This window comes from Notamacropus eugenii, chromosome 3, assembly GCF_028372415.1.
Source record: "Notamacropus eugenii isolate mMacEug1 chromosome 3, mMacEug1.pri_v2, whole genome shotgun sequence".
In the NCBI taxonomy this organism is placed as follows: Eukaryota; Metazoa; Chordata; class Mammalia; order Diprotodontia; family Macropodidae; genus Notamacropus; species Notamacropus eugenii.
Window position 1 is genome coordinate 285749754 of NC_092874.1, and position 24915 is coordinate 285774668.

At 41.5% G+C, this 24915-nt stretch overlaps 1 protein-coding gene across 1 annotated transcript in view; it reads right to left on the minus strand.

Moving 5' to 3' along the window:
* The window catches only part of PAH (phenylalanine hydroxylase), a 72867-nt gene that overhangs the window by 22430 nt on the left and 25522 nt on the right, over positions 1 to 24915 (minus strand). Inside the window, exons 4-6 of the mRNA XM_072655754.1 lie at positions 16942 to 17030; positions 5086 to 5153; positions 1540 to 1736 (exon numbers count right to left, since the gene is read on the minus strand). Coding sequence (XP_072511855.1) covers positions 1540 to 1736; positions 5086 to 5153; positions 16942 to 17030 — 354 coding nt within the window. The remainder of the gene's footprint in view (positions 1 to 1539; positions 1737 to 5085; positions 5154 to 16941; positions 17031 to 24915) is intronic.

The window sequence follows — 24915 nt, forward strand, 5'->3', positions numbered from 1 at the left end:
ATAGTAGTAGGAATGCATACTGAGAGTCTGCATATTTCAGTCTGAGATTAGTCAACCACCTAGGAACTCAACTGGAAAACCTGTGGTCTTCAGGAGAAGACCAAAAATGAGCACTTAAGAATTTGGTAGATAACATTTCCAAATCAATCAACTAGCCAAAGACCAAGTCTTTCAGTCCCTTTTGTCAGCTAAACAGGAGGGATTGTCCTTGACTGACAAGGCAACAGGGCATTGTAGAAAGAAGGCCTGAGAGCTAAGGAGACATGGGTTCAAGTCCTTCTTATGGCATATACTGGCTTAAGAGCCCTTAACTTCCTAGTGCCTCCAGATAACTGTTTAAATCTCTAAAATATAGATGAGTGGCCAATCTGCGTTAGTGCAGAAAGATTCTTTATGAGGAATTACCTATACTAAGGAAAGCACAGGACCAATCCTCTCCATCAGCCCATCCCTACACATTCACAAAGTCACAAAACATACACTTTACAATTTGTAGAGCACTTTGAGAACTAGAGGAGACCTTAGAGGATGAAATCCATTGCCTTATTGTATAGTTAAGGAAAGGAAGATGCAGAGGAGTTCATTGGTTTGCTCAGGAGGCATCCAGGGTCATGTACCTGGCAATGGTGGGATTTAAACCCAGATCTTCCTGTCTCTAAAACTAGGGGCCTGTTAACTAAATTGTGGTGGCTCTTCTATACTGGCATTATTCACTTCAGTCTTGAGGGAACTTAGACCTTATAGAGAATATTGACCTTAGAGAGAAAATGGAGTGAGTATATGATTCTCATTTAACAGATGAAGATATTGAGGTCAAGAAAGTTTAAAGGGCTTGCCATGGTCATATGGCTAGTAAGAGGTAAAGCTAAGATTTGAATCCATGTCTTTTCTCCCTCCCTCCCTCCACCCATCTCTCTTTCTCTTGCTCATTCTTTCTCTCTGTATCTTTCCCTCCCTCTCTCTTGCCTCCTACTCTCTCTATCTCTCCTCCTACTCTCTCTCTCTCTCCTCCTACTCTCTCTCTCTCTCCTCCCTTCTCTCTCTTTTACTCCATCCTTCTCTCTGTCTCTCTCCATCTCTCTCTTTCTCCCTTCTTCTCCCCTTCTCCTTTTCTCTCTCTCTTTCTTTCTCCCTCCTTCCTTCTATCCCACTTTCTCTAATTCTTTCCTTCTCTCTGTCTCTCTCTCTCCTTCCTTCTCTCTCTTTTACCCCATCCTTCTCTCTGTCTCTCTCCATCTCTCTCTCTTTCCCTTCTTCTCCCCCTCTCCTTTTCTCTCTTCATTTTCTCTCTTTCCCCTCTCTCTTCCCTTTTCTCTATCTTTCTCTCTCTATCTCAGTCTCTGTCTTACACACACACACACACACACACACACACACACACACACACACACACACACACACACACACACTTCAGTATTGGACCAGGAGGATACCAGATGTAGGGATAACCATGAAATTCAACAACCAAGATTATGCAAATATAATGACTTTCCCAGAAGAAGGTGTCCCACCTAGACCTTAAGTAGTAATCAAACTTACTTTGTAGAAACTGAGAAACATCTTCCAGCTGTGGAATGTTGTCTTCTTGGAAACCACAATACTTTTCCAGAAGAGGGAAGATATGATTGTGCTCATAGCAAGCATGAGTTTTATACAGTGACTTCAGGGTCCTGAACACCATGCCCCATGTTTTCTTCTCTTCCTCAGTGTACTCAACTCTTGGGATAGGCTGCCCACTGTAACAAAGATGTCGAAAATATAGATATGGGGTTGAGGATAAAGACAATCTTAGCAGGAAATAATAGGATCATAGACTCAGGCCTAGAAGAGATTTCAAGGGAATAACGTTATTATCACCAATAATGTTAATAATAAGGAAACTGAGAACCTGAAAGGCTGATGCTTTTTTAAGGTCATTGTAGCTCCTAAATTGTAGAACCAATTATGGACCATCAAGTCCAGAGAGAGGAAGTGACAAACAAGCCACATAGTTGAAATTCAAATTAGATTTCTGATCTAATCCTTTTTACATTTCCCCACACCACCCCAGACACACCAGCTGTCAGGGCATACCCTTAGGTTTATGCCTTCAACCAATTTTCCTATACTTCCTATATCCATAGGACCTACTAGATGGCCAGATGTAGGAAGGAAAACTCACTTTTCAAGCACCTAAAATATGCCAAGAATTGTGCTAAGGGTTGAGCAAAAACAAGACATTTCAACTTCCTATATCCTCAAAAAAAGATGCCATCGTATACTGTAGCCAGTGCTTCTTAAATTGCAGGTCATGACCCCATATAGGGTCTTGAAAAATTTGTCAGCAGTAAAAGATTTCTAAACCAACAATTAAAAATTAATTAAAAATCAAACACATAATGAATCCAAGATGTTTCTGGCAGCACTTGCATCATGTAACTTCACTGCAGCTTTGGTTCTGAACACAAAGCATGCGCACTTTGCACTGCACATGCCTTCGGGCCACACAACACCAACGCTGCCAAAAATGGGAAAAGGAGTCCAGAGTGGAAAAAATTTAAGAAGCCCTGCTCCAAATAGTGTTTATTAAGGATAGCATTTAAGAAGGCAATTTAACTCTAAAATTTAACTAAAAGAGTTTCTAGTTGGTTCCCAGTTAAATCCCATATAGCAACAATCCAGAAGACCCTAGTTTTAATATGGTAAACAGAAATAGCATCTCTTAAAATGGATCTCAGAGGTCACAGCTCAAGCTGTAACCCTATCTATAACACTTATGAGAGTTATGGGTAGGTAGCCTCTGCTTAAAGACTTCTTTAATTAGTGGTCAGTGACTCACTAATGCCCAAGGCAGCTCATTTCCCTTTTAGAGGATTTCAGCGACTATGCAGCTCCTCCTCAGACTGTGTCAAAATTGATTTCCCTAAGATTTCCAACCATCGCTCAGTCCCACCTTTTCAAGTCAAGCAAGGCAAGCCTCATTCTTCTTTCTAGTAATAGGTTATCAGTTTTTAGAAGCTGATTAATTGTCCCTGACAGTGATTAATCACTGATTTCTATATGGTAAGGAACATAGTACAAACAGCCACAATTTCCTCTTTCTTCATCAGGCAGCAAATCAGATTCATAGATTCTGGTGGAGCGAAGATAAGAGTGATTCTTCCCACCAAGGGCTATAAGATATTTTCCTGAAAAATGGTTGAGTGACCCTACATATAATTTCCCTTCTAGCTCTTAATCTGTGATGCTACATCTGTGACTTAGTGGAAAATGTGGGGGAAGGATTGAAGCCTTGTCTAATGCCTCTTAATTCCAGTGCCTTCCCTCTGTTAATAATTTCCTATTTAGCCTGTATATAGTTGCTTGTATAAGTTGATTTTCTTGTTGTCTCACCCCATTAAATTATGAACTCCTGGAGGGCAAAGAATATCCTTAGCCTCCTTTTTTTTTTTTTTTTGTATCTCCAGAGCTTAGCACAATACCTGGCACATAGTAGGTATTTAATAAATGTATGTTAATGGAAAGCTTACAGAATTCTAAAACCCTGAAGAAATGGACCTCAGAGGTCAATCATGACCCAGAGTATGAATCTTACTCATAATATCACTGAGATTGTCCCTCCAATTGTAGGCCCCCAAAGATGGGAAACTCTTTGTAGACATCTGCATTTTCAGACGTCTCTAACTCGGAGAAATTTTGTCTTTCTAGCAAGGCAGCCCTGAAATAGTGACTAGAAATCTGACCATGGTGAGGAAGATTTGGGTTCAAGTCTTGTCTTTAACACATATTACCTGTGAGACCTAGGCACACCTTCATAGGGAACAGGGACAAATGACCTGTATGGAAGAGTATGCCCAGTTCTCTCAAATGCCTTGCCACTAGGGAACTGGGAAAACTTCAGGTACTTTTTTGTTTTTCTTTGGCTGAAATTTGAAATTCTGAAATTTTCTTTGACTTAAGTTGAATTCATTCAGGTAGGACCCATGTGTCACTATTTTGAGGCCCAGCACCCCTAAACCTCAACAGTATTACTTAAAAAATCATTTATTACTAAACTGTCTTTGGTGCTAGATAAGGATACATACTTATGAATATACTGAATACTGATAATATGGGGGCAGTGAGAATTCTAGGTTCCTGGGCTCACAACACACAAGAGATAAATGCATATCCATACGCCACTGGTGAATACATGGCTCCTCTGTTTATCTTTCAAGCAGCATGACAAACAATTATACCATGTGATGATCACATGATGAAAGGTTACAAACCAAATTTTGGACTAAAAAAACAACAGGGTGTGACAATTATGTGGTGGCCACAATTGTGCAATGAAATACAGTATCCAAGATTTGAAGTCAGGAAGACTTCAAATCCCTTCTCAGATATTTACTGGCTGTGTGACCTTGGGAGAGTCAGTTTCCTCATCTGTAAAATAAAGGGAGGAGGGCTGGATTTGATGACTTCTAAATTCTCTTTGAGCTCTAGATTTGTGATCCTATGACCACCCACAACAAAATACCCAAGCTCCAAGTGTTTTCCTTCTCTCCATTTTCTTTTAGCTGGAATGAACAGGGAAGGCAGACAAACCCCCACCCCACCCCCTCCACTCTCCCCAAAACAAATCGTACCCTAAAATTGTGCAAGGCATCTGGGTTAGGTGGCTGAAACTAGGGCAGTCAATCCTAGTTTACCCAGAGACCACAAGGAATTCATTATTTGATACCCAGAATAGAGACCCCTCTTTCATGCAAATGATTCTCTCCTCTTCTTGGTCTTCCTTATTGAAAGAAGTGGGGGAGACCTGAGGGGACTGATTCAAGCTAGAGCCCTTTGTAGTTATAAAAGACAAAGCTTCTGCAATTAGCCAACAAAGGCGAGAGGAGAAAGAGCACGCTCAATAGCACTGGGGGCAATTTCTTTTTGTCCTCTAGCAATTTTTTGATAAATGGTGGTAGCCAGGGATTTGGACACCCACACAGAAAAAAAGGAAAGGAGACAATCTCTAGGCAATCATTTCTCAATCGAGGAAAATTAGAGGTGGGGGAGGAGAGCCTTTGGAGTTTGCTTTCCTTTCTCCCCAGCTGGGAGGTGAGGAACACTTACTGTCTGTAGTTGTAGGCAATGTCAGCAAATTGTTTCCGCCTGGCTCGGTACACAGGATCCTTAAAACCCTAAGGATAAAAAGCATCATGTTTAGGATTAGAGGATTATAATTTCAGAACTTCAAAGAACCTCAAAGGCCTTCCAACGCCAGAATTTTACAGATGAGAAAACTGAGGCACAGAGTGAGATGAAGTGGCTTTTCCAAGACCACACAGGTAGTGAGTGGCTGAGCTGAGATTTGAGCCCAGGTCCTCTGCTTCCTTATTTCTCAGAAACACTTGAGAAGAAATAGTATGATCAAATGCCAAGTAGAACAGAGAGAGGGAGAGAAAGAGAGAGAGACAAAGAGAGAGAGAGGGAGACAGAAGAGGAGACAGAGAGAAACAAAAAGACAGACAAAAGTCGGGGGCGGGGGGGAGAGATAGAAGAGGAGAGAGAGAAACAAAGAGACAAAGAAAGGAGGAAAGGAGGGAGTTAGATTGAGAGGCAGGGAGAGAGAGAGGGGCAGACAGAGGAAAGAGAGGGAGACAGACAGAAACAGAGAGACACAGAGACAGAGAGAGAGACAGAGACAGAGAGAGAGAGAGAGAGAAACAGAGACAGAGAGACAGAGACAGAGAGAGAGACAAAGAGAGACAGAGAGAGAGAGACAGAGAAAGACAGAGAGACACAGAGACAGAGAGAGAGACAAAGAGAGACAGAGAGAGAGAGACAGAGAAAGAGAGAGAGACACAGAGACAGAGAGAGAGACAAAGAGAGACAGAGAAAGAGACAGAGAGAGAGAAAGACAGAGACAGAGACAGAGAGACAGAGATAGAGAAACAGAGACAGAGACAGAGAGAGAGACAAAGACAGACAGAGACAGAGAGACAGAGACAGAGAGACAGAGAGAGAGAGAGAGAGAGACAGAGAGAGAGAGACAGAGACAGAGAGAGAGACAAAGAAAGGAGGGAAGGGGGGTGAGAGACAGAGTCAGAAACAGAGTTTAAATAGTAGATGAGTGGCTATGGCTAGAATCCAAACCTACCAAAAGGAAGGTAATTTAAAGATAAATGAGCCAACCCAAAGAGGGACAGAGGGAGCAGATGCCATACCAGTAGTCAACATTACAACTCTCAGCTATGTCTTTGAATAGGCTCTTCCCAATGTCCAGAATGCTTTCTAGTGAATTTTAACCAAAGTCTTAGTTGTGTGGTATTTTAGGATGAAAACTGAAAAGCTGGAACAGGCTCAGAGAAGAGTAAGCAGTAGGAGGAAGGGCCTCATGCCACAGGAGAATCAAATGAAGGAACTGGGGTTGCTTAACTCAGAAGAAAAGACTCCCTTGAAGGATGTAAGAATTATCTTTAAACTGAGGGTTTAGTCTGACTGGGGCAACTGGATGGTATAGTGGATAGATTGTTGGGTCTGGAATTAGGAAGGAAGACTCATCTTCCTGAGTTTAAATCTGGCCTTAGACACTAGCTTTGTGACCCTGGGCAAGTCACTTAACACTGTTTGCCTCGTTTCCTCATCTGTAAAATAAGCTGGGGAAGGAAATGGCAAATTACTCCAATATCTCTGCCAAGAAAACTCTAGATGGGATCATGGAGAGTTGGACATGACTGAAAAACAACTGAACAGCAAAATTGGTCTGCATGGTGCTAGAGATCAGAACTAGGACCACCACCATCCTTCCAGTTCCCTGGACTCAAAGGTGTCATCCTTGATTCTTTATCCCGTCTCTCTTTCCCCAAAATCAATCCAATTTTTATCATTTCTAGCTTTAAACATCCCCTGACTATGCTCCTTCCTCTTCTCTGACACTGCAACTGCTCTGGTGCAGAACCTCATCAAGTCACATCTGGATTATTACGCTAGCTATTGGTGGGTCTGCCTGCCTCATGTCTCTCCCCATTCCACTCAAATCTCCATTCAGCTGTCAAAGTGATTTTCATAAAGCCTGGGTGTGACCATGTCCTAGTCTCCCATTCCATGAACTCCAATAATTTCATATTACCTCCAATATAAAATATAGCTATCCTGTTTGGCTTACAAAGTCTTTCATAACCTGGTACTCTATGACCTGTCTAGCCTTCTTTCACCTCACTTCCCCCAAGCCCTCACATATTCTGTGACCCAGGGACACTGGCTTCTTGACTGTTCCTTGAACACTGCACTCCATCTCCTGACTTAGGACATTCTCACTGGTTATCCACCATGTCTGGAACTCTTTCCTCCCTCATCTCTCCTTCCCAGCTGCCCTAGAGCTTTAGCTAAAGTCTGACCTTTTGTAAGAACCCTTTCTCATCACTCTTAATGCTAGTGCCTTCCCTCTGTTGAAAACGTCCAATTTATTCAGTCTCTATCATCTCTGTATGCAACTGTTGTCATGTTGTCTTCCCTATTAGACTCTGGAGTCCTTGAGAACAGGGACTGTCTTTCACCTTTCTTTCCATGCCCAGTGCTTAGTATAGTCCCTGGCTCATCCTAGGGTGCTAAATAAATGCTTGTTGACCAACACAATGGGTAGGAGTTGTAAAGTGGCAGATTTTGACTCACACAATGAAAAGACACCCAAGATCAAAGCTGTGCATACATAGAGTAAGTTGCCACAGGAGAGAGTGGGTTCTCACACTATGGAGGTCCTTCAAAGAAAGGCTGGATGATTGCTTGCTGGATATGTTCTAGAGGGAATTCGTGGTCAGGACTAGCCTACATGTTCTCTGAAGTCCCTTCTCCTTAAGGGTGTAAGAAGTTTTGCCCTGGATAAGACTTGGAATTCTGCTATCATGGTACATCCAGGAAATAGAGAACTCAATCTGCGGTAGTAGGACATAGATATGAATCCTGCTCTTGTTGGATGACCTTGGACAAGTGATGTCCCTTCACTGGGTTTCATGTCTCCCTCTATTAAATGAGGGGGTGGGGCTAGATGATCTCCAAGGTCTCCTTCCAGCTCTAAATTTACAATTGTACGATCCCATCTTAGACTGTACCAATTCTTTCAGATCATCCCTGTGGGCAGTTACTGAAACATGGAAGACTAGTTCAATAAACTTAATGGATAATGATGGCCAGAAAGTGCCTGTCCTCAGCAGGTTCTTTGGCAGGTCTTTGTCAGATGCTTCTTACTTCAGAGAACTTGGATCATTCAAGGACAGAGAACCAGTTTTGGAGTTAAATGTTATTTTCATTTTTAAAGTTATGGCCACAGAAGGAAACAGACAAGCTGCACTTTGGACCATCAGGAGACTTCACATAACACAGAAAGAACCAAATGTCCCAGGAGGGAGATGTTGTGAAATTGTTTGTTCTAGCAGGGCCCCTTTCAAAAGGCCTCTCATGACTTAATGGATGGTTTGTTTCAGGAGATGTTTTTCAACTTTGGAAGGCACCTCCTCCGCCACATACACACACACACACACACACACACACACACACACACACACACACTCTGAATGACTTCTTCAAACAAGTTCATAGGATCATAGGATTATAGATTTAGGGGTAGTTGGGATATCAGAGATTGCCTTATACTACAGAGGAGAAAACTGAGTCCAAGAGACAATTTAGATTTAGAGTTGGAAGCACCTTTGAGCTCATGTATTCCAACCCACTTATTTTAGAGTGAAGAAAATCCAGGCCCAAAGAGCTAATAAAATTATAGACCTAGAAGCAGAAGGGACCTCAGAGGCCATCTTGTCCAACCCCCTTACTTTACAGAAGAGGAAACCGAGGCACAGGAAAATGAAAGGACTTGTCTAAGGTCCAGTAGGTGTCTAAGAGGAAATTTGAACCAGAATTCTCTGATGTCAGCATCTGTGTTTCTTTTTTAACCAGACCACCATACTTCCTCCCCACCTTTGTTCTCTGATAAGTATGGTATAGTGGACCTGAGTTCCATCCTTAGCTCTGCTCCCTATTCACTCAGTGTCCTCAGCAAAGTCACTATCTGGGCCTCAGTTTCCTCCTCTATGAAATGAAGACCATCGGACTAGATGAACTCTAAAGTTTTTTCCAGTCCCAGAATTCTATGACTCTGATGTGCTGAACCAAGAATACATACCAAGTTTAGTTGAGAAGGAAGTACAGTCTTTACAAGAAGAGTGTTGAATTTGGGGAATTCAGTAGAATGAAAGGTTTAATATCCTTAGTTTGGATGACCTTCCCTTTCCTTCCTTTCCTTTAGATGTGGCCATCTAACCTTTGTTGAGGATCCACCATCTCCCAAGTCATTCCATTCTACTTATTAGGAAGGTATTCCTGACAAGCCTACCTGAGCCTCTTCACAACTTCCCGTTCTTTTGCTTCCCTCCCCTCCCCTTCCCATACTTATTACACATTTCTTGTACTTCCCACAGTATTGTACATGCAATGAAAAGACTGCAATAGATTTTATAGTTCAAACTCCCCTGTGTCACTCACTACCCACATGAACCTAGACAGGTGACTTCACCGCTTCACAAACTCTCTGGTCTCAGTTTCCCCATTTATGAAAGAAGGTTCTTTAGTTGGATGGCCTGAGAGGTCCCTTCCAGTTCTAAATCCTATGATAATTGATTCTTTCAGAGGTGAATATGAGTAGACACAAGGTAAGATTGGGCCTCTATTTCCCCTTCTCACCTTACAGTGGTCATTTTTGTCTGCGCTGTTGTACTTCTGTGGGTTTAATTAGAGTCACAGCCCTGAGCCTCTTGTAGATTCCCAGAATCTTAGAGTTGGGAGCAGTCAGACTATTCAGTTCAACCTTTATGCCCCAGAAAACCTTTTATAGCAGCCCCCAAAGAGTGACCACCCAAGGCTTTCTGGGACTCCACCAGCTTCAGAGTCAGTCCACTCCACTGTGGGACAGCTCATTGTAGGAAGGTTTTCTGACAAGTCCACAAGGACCTCTAGACAATTTCCATTCATTGTATTGCCTTTGGGGTTTCTCCCACATAACAACCCTTTAGATCCCTTTAGATGGTTCTTGGGGCCTCACTTGGTTTCCCCTCTGGGCCTGCTTTTCCCTTTCCTTTGGTGAGCAAGGAAGACTATTATGGCCCTGGGGGACCCCGGGGCTTCTGTCACCCACAGGGGCTGCAATAAGAGGGGAGTGAGCTGCACTCGGTGAATGACTAATCACCCTGTCTCCATTCAAACTAATAGCGGCAATTTCAGCAGGCACTGCATGGGATTTATTTATAATTGCTTCATCTCAATTAAACGAATAGCAGCAATTTGGACTGCACAGCGTGGAACTCAGTCTATTTGGATAGGAAAATAAATTGTTGGGGAAGGGTGGGGGAGGGAGGGAGCAGGCATATTGCTGTAAGACATAACATGATTTAAACACACACGCATACACATGCGTGCACACACATACACACATACACACACATGCACACACACATACACACATACACACACACACACACACACACACATACACATACCCCTAAAGGTTTTCTGCTGTAATTATTGCAAACAATTCCATGAGTATCATTATGTAGGAACCTGAACAACCAATCAAACTTCCCCAGCCCTGTCTTTAAAATAAGGAGTGTATATATGGTGCAGGGAGACAGGGTAAGGGGAAACAATTCTTTCTGGCCTATGAGGTAGAAATAGATATTTTCTGTTGTTCAGTCCTGTCCAATTCTTCATGACCCCCTTTGGGGTTTACTCTAGGCAATGCTACTGGAATGGTTTGTTGTTTTCCTCTCTGGCTCATTTTACAGATGAGGAAACTGAGGCAAACAGGGTAAACTGACTTGCCCAGAGTCACACAGCTAGTAAGTGTCTGAGACCAGATCTGAACTCACGACCGTGAGTCTTCCTGACTCCTGACCTGGCACTGTGTCCACTGTACCACCTAGCTGCTTCAACTGTATTTGTTAGCTCATCATATTAATGTGGTAAGACTAGGGGTCCAACAACCCATATGAACTAGCCAGCTCTGCTTTAGTCCAGGACATAAAAACCCCAAACAATAGGCAGAGTGACATTTATTCATGAAAGGTAGCAGTAATATCTCATTGTTTTATTATTTTAATGACTTGTTGCTAAAATTGCATTTAAGAATTAGACACCCACGCTGGATATATGTTTATGGTGGCCAAATTTTTAATCCAAATTTTTATCCAACAATGAGAGTGGCAGTCTGGGTAGGGCTATGGTGTCAAACTCAACTAGGAACAGGGTTCACTAGCCATAAGTACACAGGTCCCTCAGGGTCACATGCTGACAGTGTTCAAGTGTAATAGTATCTATACTTGTTTTAATTTACTTTTATTATTTATTATCATATTTTATCACATTGTATATTATATTTATTTATATTTAACCATTCATTGTTTATTTGTTTTATAATATTTCCCAACTATGTTTTAATCTGGTCCAGACCACACTCAGGCGTGTTGGGGACCCTGCTGGACTTTGCATTTGACATCTCGGGTGTAGCAGAAAGAAAACTAGACCTGGAATTAGGAAGACTCGGTTCAAATCTCACCTCCTACTCTTAGAAACTGTAAGATCTCAAGTCATCATCTTTCTAAATCACATCTATACTTGTCTTTACTCATCTGTAAAATGGGAACAGTGGTCCCTATAATACCTACCACCCAGTGTGGCTAAAAAGCTCAGATGAGATCATGTGTACAAAATGCTTTGCGAACTTTACAATCCTATAATAATGCCATCAAGTGCTTGAAATGTCTGTTGTTGTTAAGAATATGAGGTTCGCTATTTCACCTTAAGGCTGTTTGTGTGTGCATGTGTGTGCAAAATTCATTCTTTTTCTTTCCTTCACTGCCATCTTTTTTTTGTACCCACAGAAGTATCATTATAAGATCATGGCTTGATGGTAGTAGATGTATAATAAATGTTTGTTGGCTAATGGATTGACTGGTGGATTGAAGGCCTTCAAAGTGATTGTATAGTGAAAGCTCAGCTTTACCATTTCAGAGAGTTATGGAGAGGTTGGAGGTTGTTAGTAGAACTGGGCTTGATTTAAGTGAAGTACAGTATCATGAACAAAGGACGTCCTGCTTCTCTGACCCGCTTTGGAGTTTTGTACTCAGGTCTAGGCCCCACAACTTGGGAAGGAAAGTGATCACCTGGAGATTGTCCAAAGAAGGGCAGTCAGGTTAGTGCAGGGCCTTCCAGGTATGAGGATCAGAGGGAAGAACTGGGGATTTTTAACTCAGAGGAGAGAAAACTGGAGGTGGGTCAGAGCAGAGGGAAAGGGAACAACCCCCTAGAAGAAGGCAGAGACATAACTGCTCTCTCCAAGAATTCAAAAGGCTGGTGTACCAAAGATAAAATAACACTATTGTAGCATCTATATAGACTTTAATGTTTGCAAAGCGTTTTTTGTATGTAAACTCATTTGGCCACACCACAACAGCCCTGGGAGGTAGGTGCTATTATTATCCCCCTCTTTTAAAGATGAGGAAACTGAAACACAGAAAAATTAAGTGAGTGATCCAGAGTCAAATAGCTACCAGTTGTTTGGGGCAGGATTCAGACTCAGTACTTCCTGATTCCATGTCCCTCATTCTTTCTGGTTGTACCAACTAGCTGCCTTGAGAATGGAGAATGCAGAGTCTGATTTAAGCTTCATGTCAATTAAACTGCCAAGGTGGGAGAGTTCTCCAAAGGTGGAATGAATCACCTCTAAACGATATAGATTCCTCATTACCAGGGATCATGAAATAAAGATCTGGTGACCACTAGCTTGAAGTGAGGGAGAAGGTATATCTTATGCAGATGGGGTTGCACAAGATGCCTCACGAATTATCTCTTGACTCTGATCCTATGAATCTATGGTTGCTGTTTGTCCATTGTTCTTGAAGAGACCGTGACATCAGGAAGGTGATGCCATGACTTGCAACTGAATTGGATTTAAGTGAGGCAGGACTGTGCAAAGTCACCAGCCTCACTTTTTCCTCCAGAGCCATCTGGGTCCAGCAGCCAGATATTCATCAGGATGACTGATTTTCCTCATTTATAAAATGAGAGGCCTCAACTACAGCCCCTCTAAGCTCCCCCATCCTAAGCCTTTGACATCTAGAACAACATTCAGCAAAGGGAGAGTGAGTCTGTTCTCTTTCTGTTTCATTTCTTTCACTGGGTCAGGAGTCGGGGGGAAGACTGGGAGAGCCCTTTACCCTCCATGAAGAGAACAATCCCCTCTCCAAGTGACTGGCCTGGAAGCCCCAATATGAAATATAAGTCATCCTCCAGCTTGCAGCTGCCAAGGCTCAGGGGTCGGGTGGGGGGCAGGGCAGGGGTGGGAAGAGAGATCGTATTCAACACAACAGAAATCTTGGAACAGGGGGTCCTTTTGGAAAGAACACACTTGCTTCCCAGGCTAGGGTTTGTTTCCATCTCATACATTATAGCCAGGGCCACATGCTCTTGTGGGAGGGGGCTCTGGGATGCTGAGAAACACCCAAGAGGGCTTGCCTTGTCCTTGGACTGCATTCCCAGAGCCTGACTTAAACAAATCACAGGAACACCACGAGCCTGACGCCTACTCTTTGTGGAGGGAATCAGTGTACCTGATAAATTTTATTTTTCACAATAAAATATCCATGGTCCTTAGAGGTCAGGGAAGTCAGAGATGCTAGTGGGATTCTTTTTTAAAGAAAGGCCAACCAGATTTACAACTGACCACATCTGTACCCTGGGTAACATGAAGGTAACTAGAGGAAAGTATGGCCTAGGGTCCTTGACAATTCTCCAGTTCCCCCCCAACTACTGAGGAAAGATATGCTAGACTCTAGAATCTAGAGGATGAGACTGAGAGATGGGAGCAAACAGGCATTTAGGGGAGCTAGGAACCAGAAGCAAAAAACATACCCCAGATAAGAGTTGGGGTTCAGACCAATCGTGCAGGAGAAGAGATCCTAGGAACATTGCACCAGAGCTGAAAAGCACTTCATAGGCTTTCAGGTCCAACCTCATTTTGATGTGTGAAGAAACTAAGGTAGGGTAGGGTCTGAATGAGACTGATTGGAGTATTAGCTTTGAATGAGCTTGGACAAGCAAGTTCCTTCCTCCCTCTGAGGCACATTTTTCTCATATGAAAAATGGAGAGAGGGGTTGGATTGGTTAAACTCCAAGGTCTCTTCTAGTTCTCCGACTTATGCAGTACCTGGCACATAGTGGGTGCTTAATGAATATTGGTTATTTGATGTATCAAAGATATTAATCATGGCAAGGTTTAGATTGGGTCCCAGTTTCCTCCCTCATCAAGAACCTCATACAGACTGAAGGGTAGAGAGTCTCCTCATTGAGTTGACTAAAAAGTGCCCATGATGCCTAGCAAATGGTAAGAGTTCTCCCTCTTAGCTGTTCTCCTTTTATTCCTCTCTTGGGAGAATACAAGAAGCACCAACTTTCCCGTTGGCCATTGGATCAAAGCACCTTGCTACACCTCACCTTCCTGACTCCCAGCATTTGCAGAGGCTGCCCCCCATACCTGGAGCTCTCTCCTTCTTCACTTTCTGGCTTCCTTGACTCCTTCCTTCAAGTCTCTGTTAAAGTCTCACCTTCTAGGAGACGCCTTTCCTGGTCCTCTTTAGTCTTAACTCCTTCCCTTTGTTCAGTATCCCAATTTCTCTTGTGTGTAGCTTATTTGTCCTGAGTTATTTGCATGTTATCTCTTCCATTAGACTGAGTTCCTGGAGAGCACAGATGGTCTTTTGCCTTTCTTTGTATCTTAGGTGCTTAGCACAACGCTTAGTACAATGCATAATAAATGCTTCTTGACTTAGTATAGTGCATAATAAATGCTTCTTGACTCAGTACAGTACCTAATAAATGCTTCTTAACCAATATCCCAGTGGCCCTTTGTCTGTTACTGCACCAATTCTGATCCACACAACATTCTGAGTATATGGGAGGAACCTGTCTCAAGATAAGGTATCCTAGGAAAGCTATGATGGGATGGAGTGGGGGTGAGGGGTTCTATACATTCAGTTAGCTAATGCCTCATTTGGCAGCTCATCACAAGGCTGTCACTATAAATGAAAAAGTTGAGCTTCCAGACTTTTTCAAGAATGACTTAAGCATTTTCCCACCTCTTCAAGGTGTTTCCCTCTGTTGGGTGAGAGAAACATGACCCTTTGCTTGCTTAAGTAAATGCTAAGGAATCTGGAAGCAGTCAGAACAAAGGAGGGTTTTTTTAAGTGTTTCAAACAATTTGAAAATAAAAGAATGAAAACAAACAAAAAACTCAACTCAAGTTCCACCTTCCACATCAAGAATTCTGAACCTTTTTTGTGCCATGGACAACTATGGTGAAATAGATGGACCTCTTTCTCAGCATAATGTTTTCAAATAAGAAGGCAGTATTAAAGTTTACTTTGTTACTGAGTCATTTCAGTCATATCCAACTCTTTGTGAGCCCATTTGGGGTTTTCTTGGCAAAGACAATGAAATGATTTGCCATTTCTTTCTCCAGCTCATCAGGGTAGCACAGTTAGTAAATGTCTGAAGCCAGATTTGAACCCAGGAAGAGGATTCTTCCTGACTACAGATCCAGCAACTCTATCTACTGTAGCCTCACCTAACTGCCCAAATTTCACTTAGAAGTTAGTAAAAATAAAGTAGTTATTTTTTCTTATTCAAATTCATGGACACCTGACATCTCTCAATAGACTATGAATCCCAGATTAAGAACCCCTGTTCCACATGAAACCTTTTCTGGTTTCCCTCTAGCAGTTAGTGCCCTCTCCCCTAAAACTACCTGGCAGTTGTTTTTGTGTATGTTTATATGTGCCTTTTGTCTCGCTCAATAAAATAAAAGTATTCCGATAGATAAATTGTAGGATTGATTCCTTTCTCTGTTTCTGTCTTCAGTGCCTGGTACATCTTGAGGTCTTAAATGCCAGCTGGCTGATTGATTGACCTCTGAGATCCCTTCCACCTCTGATATTCTGAAATAATTCCCTCTGCTCATAGATATATCAGCAAACAGGTTACCAATATACTTACAAGATACATGGTACATTTGAACCAACACACACACATCACACTCAAGCCTCAGAATAGTCAAGGCAACTCTCTGTTCCTCATTGATGGGTCTTTATATCCTAAAGTCCTATATGAGCTTCTGGATTTCATTGAATTATAGATTTCTACTTGAAAAGGACTTTAGAGGTCATAGAGAACAGCCCTTTCACTTTAGAGGTGGGGAAAATCAGATCCAAAGAAATAAATTCTTGGAAGTAGTAATCCATAGAGTCATCATTTGAACCTAAGCCTTCTGGGGCTACTCTCTCTTAAGAGGAAAATACTTGGGGTTGCCAGAGAGCCCATTAACCCACTTTCTTTTTGGTGACACCCATCTCCTCAAGCACCCATATTGTTCACTTGACAGTACAACTCTGGGTCAGAATCCTTTCACTGAGAAAGCATTTGATAGTGATGGAAAATTGAAGCCCCTCATTTTACAAATAAAGAAAGAGAGAAAGAAGTTTGGAAGGAAGGTAGAAAGGAGGGAAGGAAGGAAGGAAGGAAGGAAGGAAGGAAGGAAGGAAGGAAGGAAGGAAGGAAGGAAGGAAAAGAAGGAGGGAAGAAGGAAAGAAGAGAGAAGCATGAAGGAAAGGAGGAAAGAAAGAGAAAGAAAGAAAGAAAGAAAGAAAGAAAGAAAGAAAGAAAGAAAGAAAGAAAGAAAGAAAGAAAGAAAGAAAGAAAGAAAGAAAAAGAAAGGAAGGAAGGAAGGAAGGAAGGAAGAAAGAAAGGGAGGGAGGGAGGAAGGAAGAAAGAAAGAAAGAAAGAAAAAAGAAAGGAAGGAAGGAAGGAAGGAAGGAAGGAAGGAAAGAAGGAAGGAAGGAAGGAAGGAAGGAAGAGGAAGGGAGGGAAGGAGGACTATGCCCAACTTACCGGGTGATCTGCATCCAGCTCAGCCCCATAGCTGAGAATCTGGTTGGCAAATCTATCGAGCTCTTGGATTGTTCTTGGGAACCATGGTACTGCAACATAGAAGGGAAAATATTTCTTTCAATTCAAGCTGCAGACTTTAGTGTCTAGGGAATGGCCAAAGGAGATTGGAAACCTTTTTATATCAATCATTTGTGAAAGCAGTGATGTTGACAGCCTCTATCCATGAACACTACATAAGTGTACAATATTGGTCTTGAAAACATTTTTTGAGCAGTTGCCCCTTACTAAATGCTTTTCTTAATCTAATATTAAAATTCCCTACTAATGTCTCAGTGGCATGCTTCATCATAACATAATGCAACCCTGGACTTTTGGGAGATATTCCCATGGAAAAGTAATTACAAACTGGAAAAGCTTTTTAGTATGGCACTAGAAATAGACAGTATCTCTTGTGATCCAAGAACCATCCTAGCTAAGTGGAGAAAAGGACCTGACCAGAAAGGAGTCTGGCCAGGGAGAGATGAATTTTGGAGCCAAAGCAACTAAGGGAGAGGGGGAGTCATTACTATCTTGGTTAATGTTAGAGGTACCTACACCATGGGCTCATAGATTTAAAGAAGAATGAGATTTTAGAGGTCATTAAGTCCAACCTCCTCAATTTATAGAAGGGGAAACTGAGGGTCAGAGAGGTTAAGTGACTTCCCTAAGGGTCACACAGCCAGTAAATATCTAAGGCAGAATTTGAATTTAGACCTTCCTGGCTTCATGTCCAGCATTCTTCCTACTACACCACAATACTTCTTTTTACCAATAAAGCCTTGTATCTTTTCAATATAATTCAATTTCCTCATTTTACAGATAAGGAAACAGAGACCCAGCTGATGATGTGATTTGCCTAAGGCCACATAGCTTATAAGTGGCAGAGCTAGGAACTTTTGAAGCTAAATTTAGAGCTAATCAAGCATTGGAGCCAGGCACTCAAGGCTCTCCACTATCTGGTTCATCCTACCTATCAAACCTTATTCTCCACTACACCTCAACAGAAAGTCTCCCTTTATAACAGGACAGCTTCCCATTAGCCTCCTTTAATGATCTCCCTTTCCTTTCTCCTTCCTCTAACACCTATGCCCATTTCAGACCCCAAATACCTACCTTCAAACAGTATGGTATGATGGAAAATGGCTGCATTTGTAATCAGAGAACCAGTGTTCAAATCTTCCCTCTACAACTTTCTATCTGCAAGTCCTCCAACTTTGCTTCCTTTTCCATAAAATGAAGAGACTGGACAAGATGACCTCAGAGCCCAACTTCAAAGCTTGGGGTACTTTGGCCACCCTCTCTGCTTTTCCAAATCCTGTGATACTTCAGGATTCATATCAGGTCCTACTTTCTCCATGAAGTCTTCCTTGACTGCTCTAGTCCAACATAATCTCCCTTACCCCATCATCATGGTACAGAGGAAAGACCACTGGGACCAATTCTCCCCATTTACTATACATGTGACCTTGGTTAAGTTAATTAGCCTCAGTTTCATCTATTGTAAAATGAAGGCTCAAGGGGTTCAACTAGATGACTTCTAAGGTTCTTTTCAGTTCTGATAGTCTATGATTCTATGATTTTATAAATGAGAGTCCAATCTTCACTCTGTTTACCTATGTGTGCTTGGGCAGGTCACTTCCTCTCCTAAGCCTCAGTTTCCTCATCTGTAAAATTAGTGGGTTGTTCTAGATGGCCTCTGATGTCTTTTTCAGTCCTATTAGCACTCAATGTCATGTACTCTGTCTCTAGGTTCAGTGTACTTTGTTCAGTCATTTTCAATCCTGTCTGACACTTTGTGACCCCATTGAACTCAGGAAAATGAGTCTTCTGATTTCGTGCTAGGCACTCTATCTACTGCAGCTCCACCTAGCTGCCCTAATACGCATATACTGTCTGTGGTAAAAGGAAGGGCCAAGGAATGTATGATTAGCATGAAGCTGTCAATCCACAATTAAGTCTGCTAAAGTAGAATATACACAGATAATTAACTGATTTAATTATTCTGTCCTTCCATATTGCTTAAAGCACTCCTCTTGGATTCTGAAAGACCCAAGTTCAAATCCTGCTTCCACTACTTGTTAGTTGTGGGACCATGAGACCATGAGGCTTTTAAAGCCTCAGTCCCCTTGTCCATTAAATGAGGATGATAATACCTGTAGCACTTGGAGAGTTATTATGAGGTTTATATGGAATAATATATGTAAAACCTTTGAAAAGCTATGTGTCAGTTTCAATTATTGTTGTTATTAAAAGGCCATGAGGAAAGTTGCATTAGGATGTTAACATCATAGTTTTAGAGATGGAAAGGACCCTGGAAGAAATCTAGTTCAGCCTCTTTATTTTACAACAGAGGAAACTGAGACTCAGAGAGACAGTTCTGATACAGTGGATGCCAGCTGTGGAGCCAGTAAGACCAAAGTTGGAAGCCATCTACTTCAACCACCTCCTTTAACAGAGGAGAAAACTGAAATCCAGAGATTCATAGATAATATGTTTAAAGCTAAAAGAGATCTTAGTGGTCGTTTAACTCAACTGCCTCATTTGATAGCGAAGGGAATTAAGACCCAAACTGATAAAGTGATTTATCAAAGGCCAAACAGAAAGGGATTAATATTTGCTTAAAAAGTAAGAAATGTATATTCAGGAATTGCTTAAATGATGCTGTCTGCATCCAGAGAAAGAAATGATGAAGTATGTATGAAATAATTTCATACACACCACACACACACACACACACACACACACACACACAAACACACACACACCTAGCCATCTCTAGGGTGAGGAAGGAATTATAAAAATGAGTAAAAAAGAAATTTACATGACAATTTTGTTGCATATTTGAAAAGAATAGCAAATTCTGCTTAGGAGATTGGCTGTTTCATGTGCAATCATCTTTTTATTGTATTGTGTTATGAAAATGCTTGTTTTATTCCATAAATTAAAAATGAAATAAAATTTTAACAACTACTTAAAGGAACATGCCTCTGTTTCCTCATCTGTAAAATGAAATAATTGGACTAGATAATCTCTGATGTCCCTTCTATCCTCACCCCCCCAGCTCTAAATCCTCTGATTCTGAGTCTGTCATACTTGGGATTTGGAGGTCCCTTCCGTCTAAAGTTATGACACCATTCAAGCCTGGAACCAAGGAACTATTGATTCTTTACACAAATAACCATCATTACTTCTAAAGCGTGTTGGAAGGGAAATGCCATGGACAGCAGAGGGGATACTTGGGCTATGATCTATGTTCCAGTCATGAGAATCCTCATTGAGTCTTTAAAAAGATCATTAGTACCATCTAGTGGTCAATCTTAGGTAATTGAGACAGATACTTCCTTGGCATTGATGGCTTTAGGATCTGAGTGCAATTCATAGATGTGGTATTAAAGAGAAAAAATTGCTCATCACAAAAGTATTTAGGGAAGATGCAATTTAAATTCTCCGTTTCACAGAGCTAGGAAGTTTATATGGGATGTGCGTTAACTCCTTCTGAACTTGCAGAAATCTGCTGCACCATCAAAAAAAATTTAAACATGAGCAGTTAGGTGGCACAATAGATACAGCACCAAACCTGGAGTCAGGAAGACAGGATCAAATCTGACCTCAGACACTTACTAGCTATGTGACCCTGGGCAAGTCATTTCATCCCATTTGCCTCAGTTTCCCCATCTGCAAAATGAGCTGGAGAAGGTAATGACAAACCACTCTAGTATCTCTGCCAAGAAAACCCCAAATGGGAGAGTCAGACATGAGTGGGTTACACAACAAGCATTTAAGGTTTGCAAAGAATTTTATAAATGTTATTCTTTTTTTATCCTCACAACAACCTTGAGAGATATATGCCATTATCATCCCCATTTTAAAGGTGAGGAAACTGTAGCAAATAGGGGTTAAGGAACTTACCCAAAGACATACAGCTAGTAAGTTCCTGGGGCAGGATTGGAACTCATTTTCCTGCCTACAGGTCCAGAGCTCTACCCACTGGATTTGACAGGTGACTTTCTGGGCATAGGGAACTCCCAATAAGTAAATTCCCTCTATTTATGCAGATTGGCACCTCTCCTGTAATTTGCAGTCTTCAAGGGTTTGCTGGGGCACTGAGAGATTAAGTTATTTGAAACATGATCATTTAGTGAGCATCCAAGTCATGACCCAAAGCTAGATATTTCTTATTCAAAGGCTGACTCCATGTACTGCCTCTGCTGAGGCCAGCATAGATAATCGTATCATGTGGATATATATTTATACAGTTTTAGAAACTCCCAGTGTGGAAACATTCCCACAAATTCATGGCAGCAGCTCCAACACAATTTGTAGTCTGAGAGAAGTGTCTAGGATACTTTGTTTTCTCCTTTGCAACTGGGACAAAACCTGCACATAGTAGGTGCTCGATGACTGTTGAATTGAATTTATTGAATGTTTAACCCCTAGAAGGAATCATTGTGGTATAGTAGGAAAAGTAGAGGTTATGAACTCGGGTTCAAATCCTCTCTCTGACACTTCTATAATCTTTTTGGATTTCAGTCCACTCATTTCTCAGGGAAAGGTCCCCTCCAGCTATTTTATTACGAGCCTATGACCATGAGATCTGACATTTGCTGCCTGTGTAACCATATTAAAGGCACTTAGCCTCTCTGGGTCTCAATTTCTTCATCCGTAAAAATTAAGAGACTGGACTAGATGATCCCTAAGGTCTCTTCTAAACCTAAGCCTATGTATCTCTCCTGAGCTTCGGTGAAGTTAAAATTCCACGCCCCGCCCCCCCGCCAAAAGAAAAATACGTCACAAATGACAAGAATTTGCTTCCAGAACAAGGTTTTCTGTGTCCCTATTATTCAACAGTTATGAGTCCTTACCTGGAACCTGGGACCTTGTGAATCAGGGGAATGCTAGACAGGTAATATGACCTAGCAATAAATAATAATAGTTAACATTTGTTAAGGACCTACCATGTGCCAGGCATTAGGCTAAGCACTTTACAATTATTACCTCATGTGATTCTCATGACAACCCTGGGAGAGAGGTTCTATTATTATCTCCATTTTACAGGTGAGAAAACTGAGGCAAACAGAGGCTAAGTGACTTGTCCAGGGTCACACAGCTAGTAAGCATCTGATGCCTGTTTTGAGCCCAGGATTCCCTGACTCCAGACCTACACCACTTTACTGTATAAAGCCTTCTAGAACCCTGGAGCAGTTTTTTTTCTTTTTGGAACAAACAACCTTTATGTATAAAATATAGAGATGTGAGCTCTAAACCAGTAAAATAAGACTAATTGAATGACAAGACTCCAAAATAGTCATTAATGAGTTGACATCACCTTGAAAGGAAGTCTCTAGTGGAGTGCCACAGATGTCTGTCCTTTGCTCTGTGCCATCCAATATTTTTATCAATGACTTCAGTTAAGACACAGATACCATGTTGATAAGATTTTAGATAACACAAAGCTGAGAGGGGTTGGTAATATGCTAAATGATAGTCAGAGTCCAGAAATCACCTTGACAGGCAATAATGAGATAAATCGGATTAGATGGCATATATGGGAAAATGTCAAGTCCTAATAGCTTAAAAAACCTCAACAGTTTCACAAGTATAGGATCAGTAAGAATCATACTAGACAATAATTTATGTGAAAAGATCTGAGGGTTTCAGCAGACCTCAGATGTAATAGGTGTCCACAGATGGGTGTGACACAGTGACCACCTGAGGCTGTTTTAAGAGAAGTATCATGCCTATAATGGAAAGAGGTGAGTGTGCTCTCGTGCTCTGTCCTCATCAGGCCATATTTGGATATTGTATTTAGTTATGTTAGCTCTATTTCTTAGCCAGGACAAGATTGTTTTGATGATTGCTGTTTTGTAATAAAGTTTGAGATCTGGTACTTCTAGGCTACCTTCCTTCACAATTTTTGCCATTGATTCCCTTGATATTCTTGACTTTTTGTACTTCCAGATGAATTGTGCTACTACTTTCCTAGCTCTACAAAATCATTCTTTGGCAGTTTGATGGGTATGGCATTGAATAAGTACATTAATATAGGTAGAGGTGACATTCCATGTTCTAAAGTACCTCCCAGGTCTGTCAGTCTTCATTTCTTTTCTTTTCTGGTCTTCTTCATGAGTTAGGCTATGACTTTAAAAACTAGTGGAATAGGGAAGAGAAGGTCCACAATGATGGTGTCTGTAAGCTGGCTATCCATCTCATAGCACCATCCTGCCCAAACGATGACAGCAATACCTTATGGCCTGGTTTACTCTTTGCTGCTTGATGTGTTCATATGTATCCCACTTGTGTATCTACCTAATGCTTTAGGCTACAGAAGCATAGATTAAGTATTGGAAGGAACCTTAGCAATAGTCTAATCCAACCCCTTCATTTTATAGATAAGAAAATTGAGGCTTAAAGAGATTAAGCAACTTGCCTAAGGTAAAATGGGTAGAAAACAATAGTCAGAATTTGAACCCAAGAATTCTGACTCCAAGGCACATTGCCTTCTTTTGATCAGTCAATCATCAGTTTATTAAGTATTTAATATGTGGAAGGCCCTATGATAAAGGCTGGGGTCTACAATTAAAGGAAAAGACCCTGTCCTTGGAGAGCTTATTTTCCAATGAATAAGACAATATGGAAATAAATAGATAAATACAGGACACACACACGAGGTCATTAAGTATGGTACCATTAGGAGGGTAGCCAGGATACATCGTCAAATCATTGTGGACACCTTCTCCCCCACTACCTCCATCCCCTTGATGTCATCAGCTTACTCAATTAGGAGAGACTAGATACAAGAGCAAAACAAGGATGGAAGTTCACCTTAGAGGAGAAAGCATTGATAACTGGAGGAACTGGGAGAAGACTCCAGTAGAAGGTGTTTTGAGCTAAATTATTAAAGGAGACTGGGGATTCTAAGAGGCAAAGGTCAAGATGGAAAGCATGGGAGACATGTATAGGAGACAGCCAGTGCAAAGGTATGGAGATGGGAGATCAAATGTCATATGTGATATACAATAGGTAGGTCAATATGACTGGACTATAGAGTACATGGAGAGAAATAAGGTGCAGAAAGACCACAAAGGTTAAGAAGACCTTGAAATAACAAGCAACTTTATATTAGATGCTGTAGGGAATAAATTGGAAGGTACTGAGGGAGTGACGTGTACTTTAGGAAAATTACTTTGGAATCTACAGGATGGACTGCAGTGGGGAGAGACTTGAGACAGGGAGACCAGCCAGAAGTAATAATCCAGTGGTCCAGCAAAGTGATAAAGACTTGAAACAAATCCTTGTTCTGTGAAGTTTGGATTCAATCAAAGGGCTGCACTTGAGGGCTTGGAGGGTGACATGTGACCTCAAGGCTACAGGTTCTCCTCCCCTGAACTAAGATGGTGGTGATGTGAGTAGAGAGAAGAGATATTGGGGTGATAGAAATGACAAGATTTGGCAACTGATATAATAACCCCCAATAATCTGAGGAGGGACTAGCTAGCACAGGTATTATCATCTATATTTTATCAATTAGGAAATTGAGGCCCATATTCTCATATTCATATGGGAACGTGTTAGATGGCATGTGTTGTTGTTTCAGTCATGTCTATGTTGTGATCCCACTTGGGGTTTTCTTGGCAGAGATATTGGAGTGATTTGACATTACTTTCTCCCACTCATTTTACAGATGAGAAAACTAAGGTAAACAGGGTTAAGTGACTTGAGCAGGGTCACACAGCTAGGAAGTGTCTTTGAACTGAAGTCTTCCTGATTCTAGGTTTGGTGCTCTATCTACTCTACCACCCAGGTGCCCATGTGTTAGAGGAGGATATAAACTCAGGTTTTCTGACGTTTTAGTCCTTGATACTTTGGCAAATCCCTTAATACAACTCTTACCATGGATGTGGAGCACCAGCCAAGGATAGTGACTGCCTTTTTTTC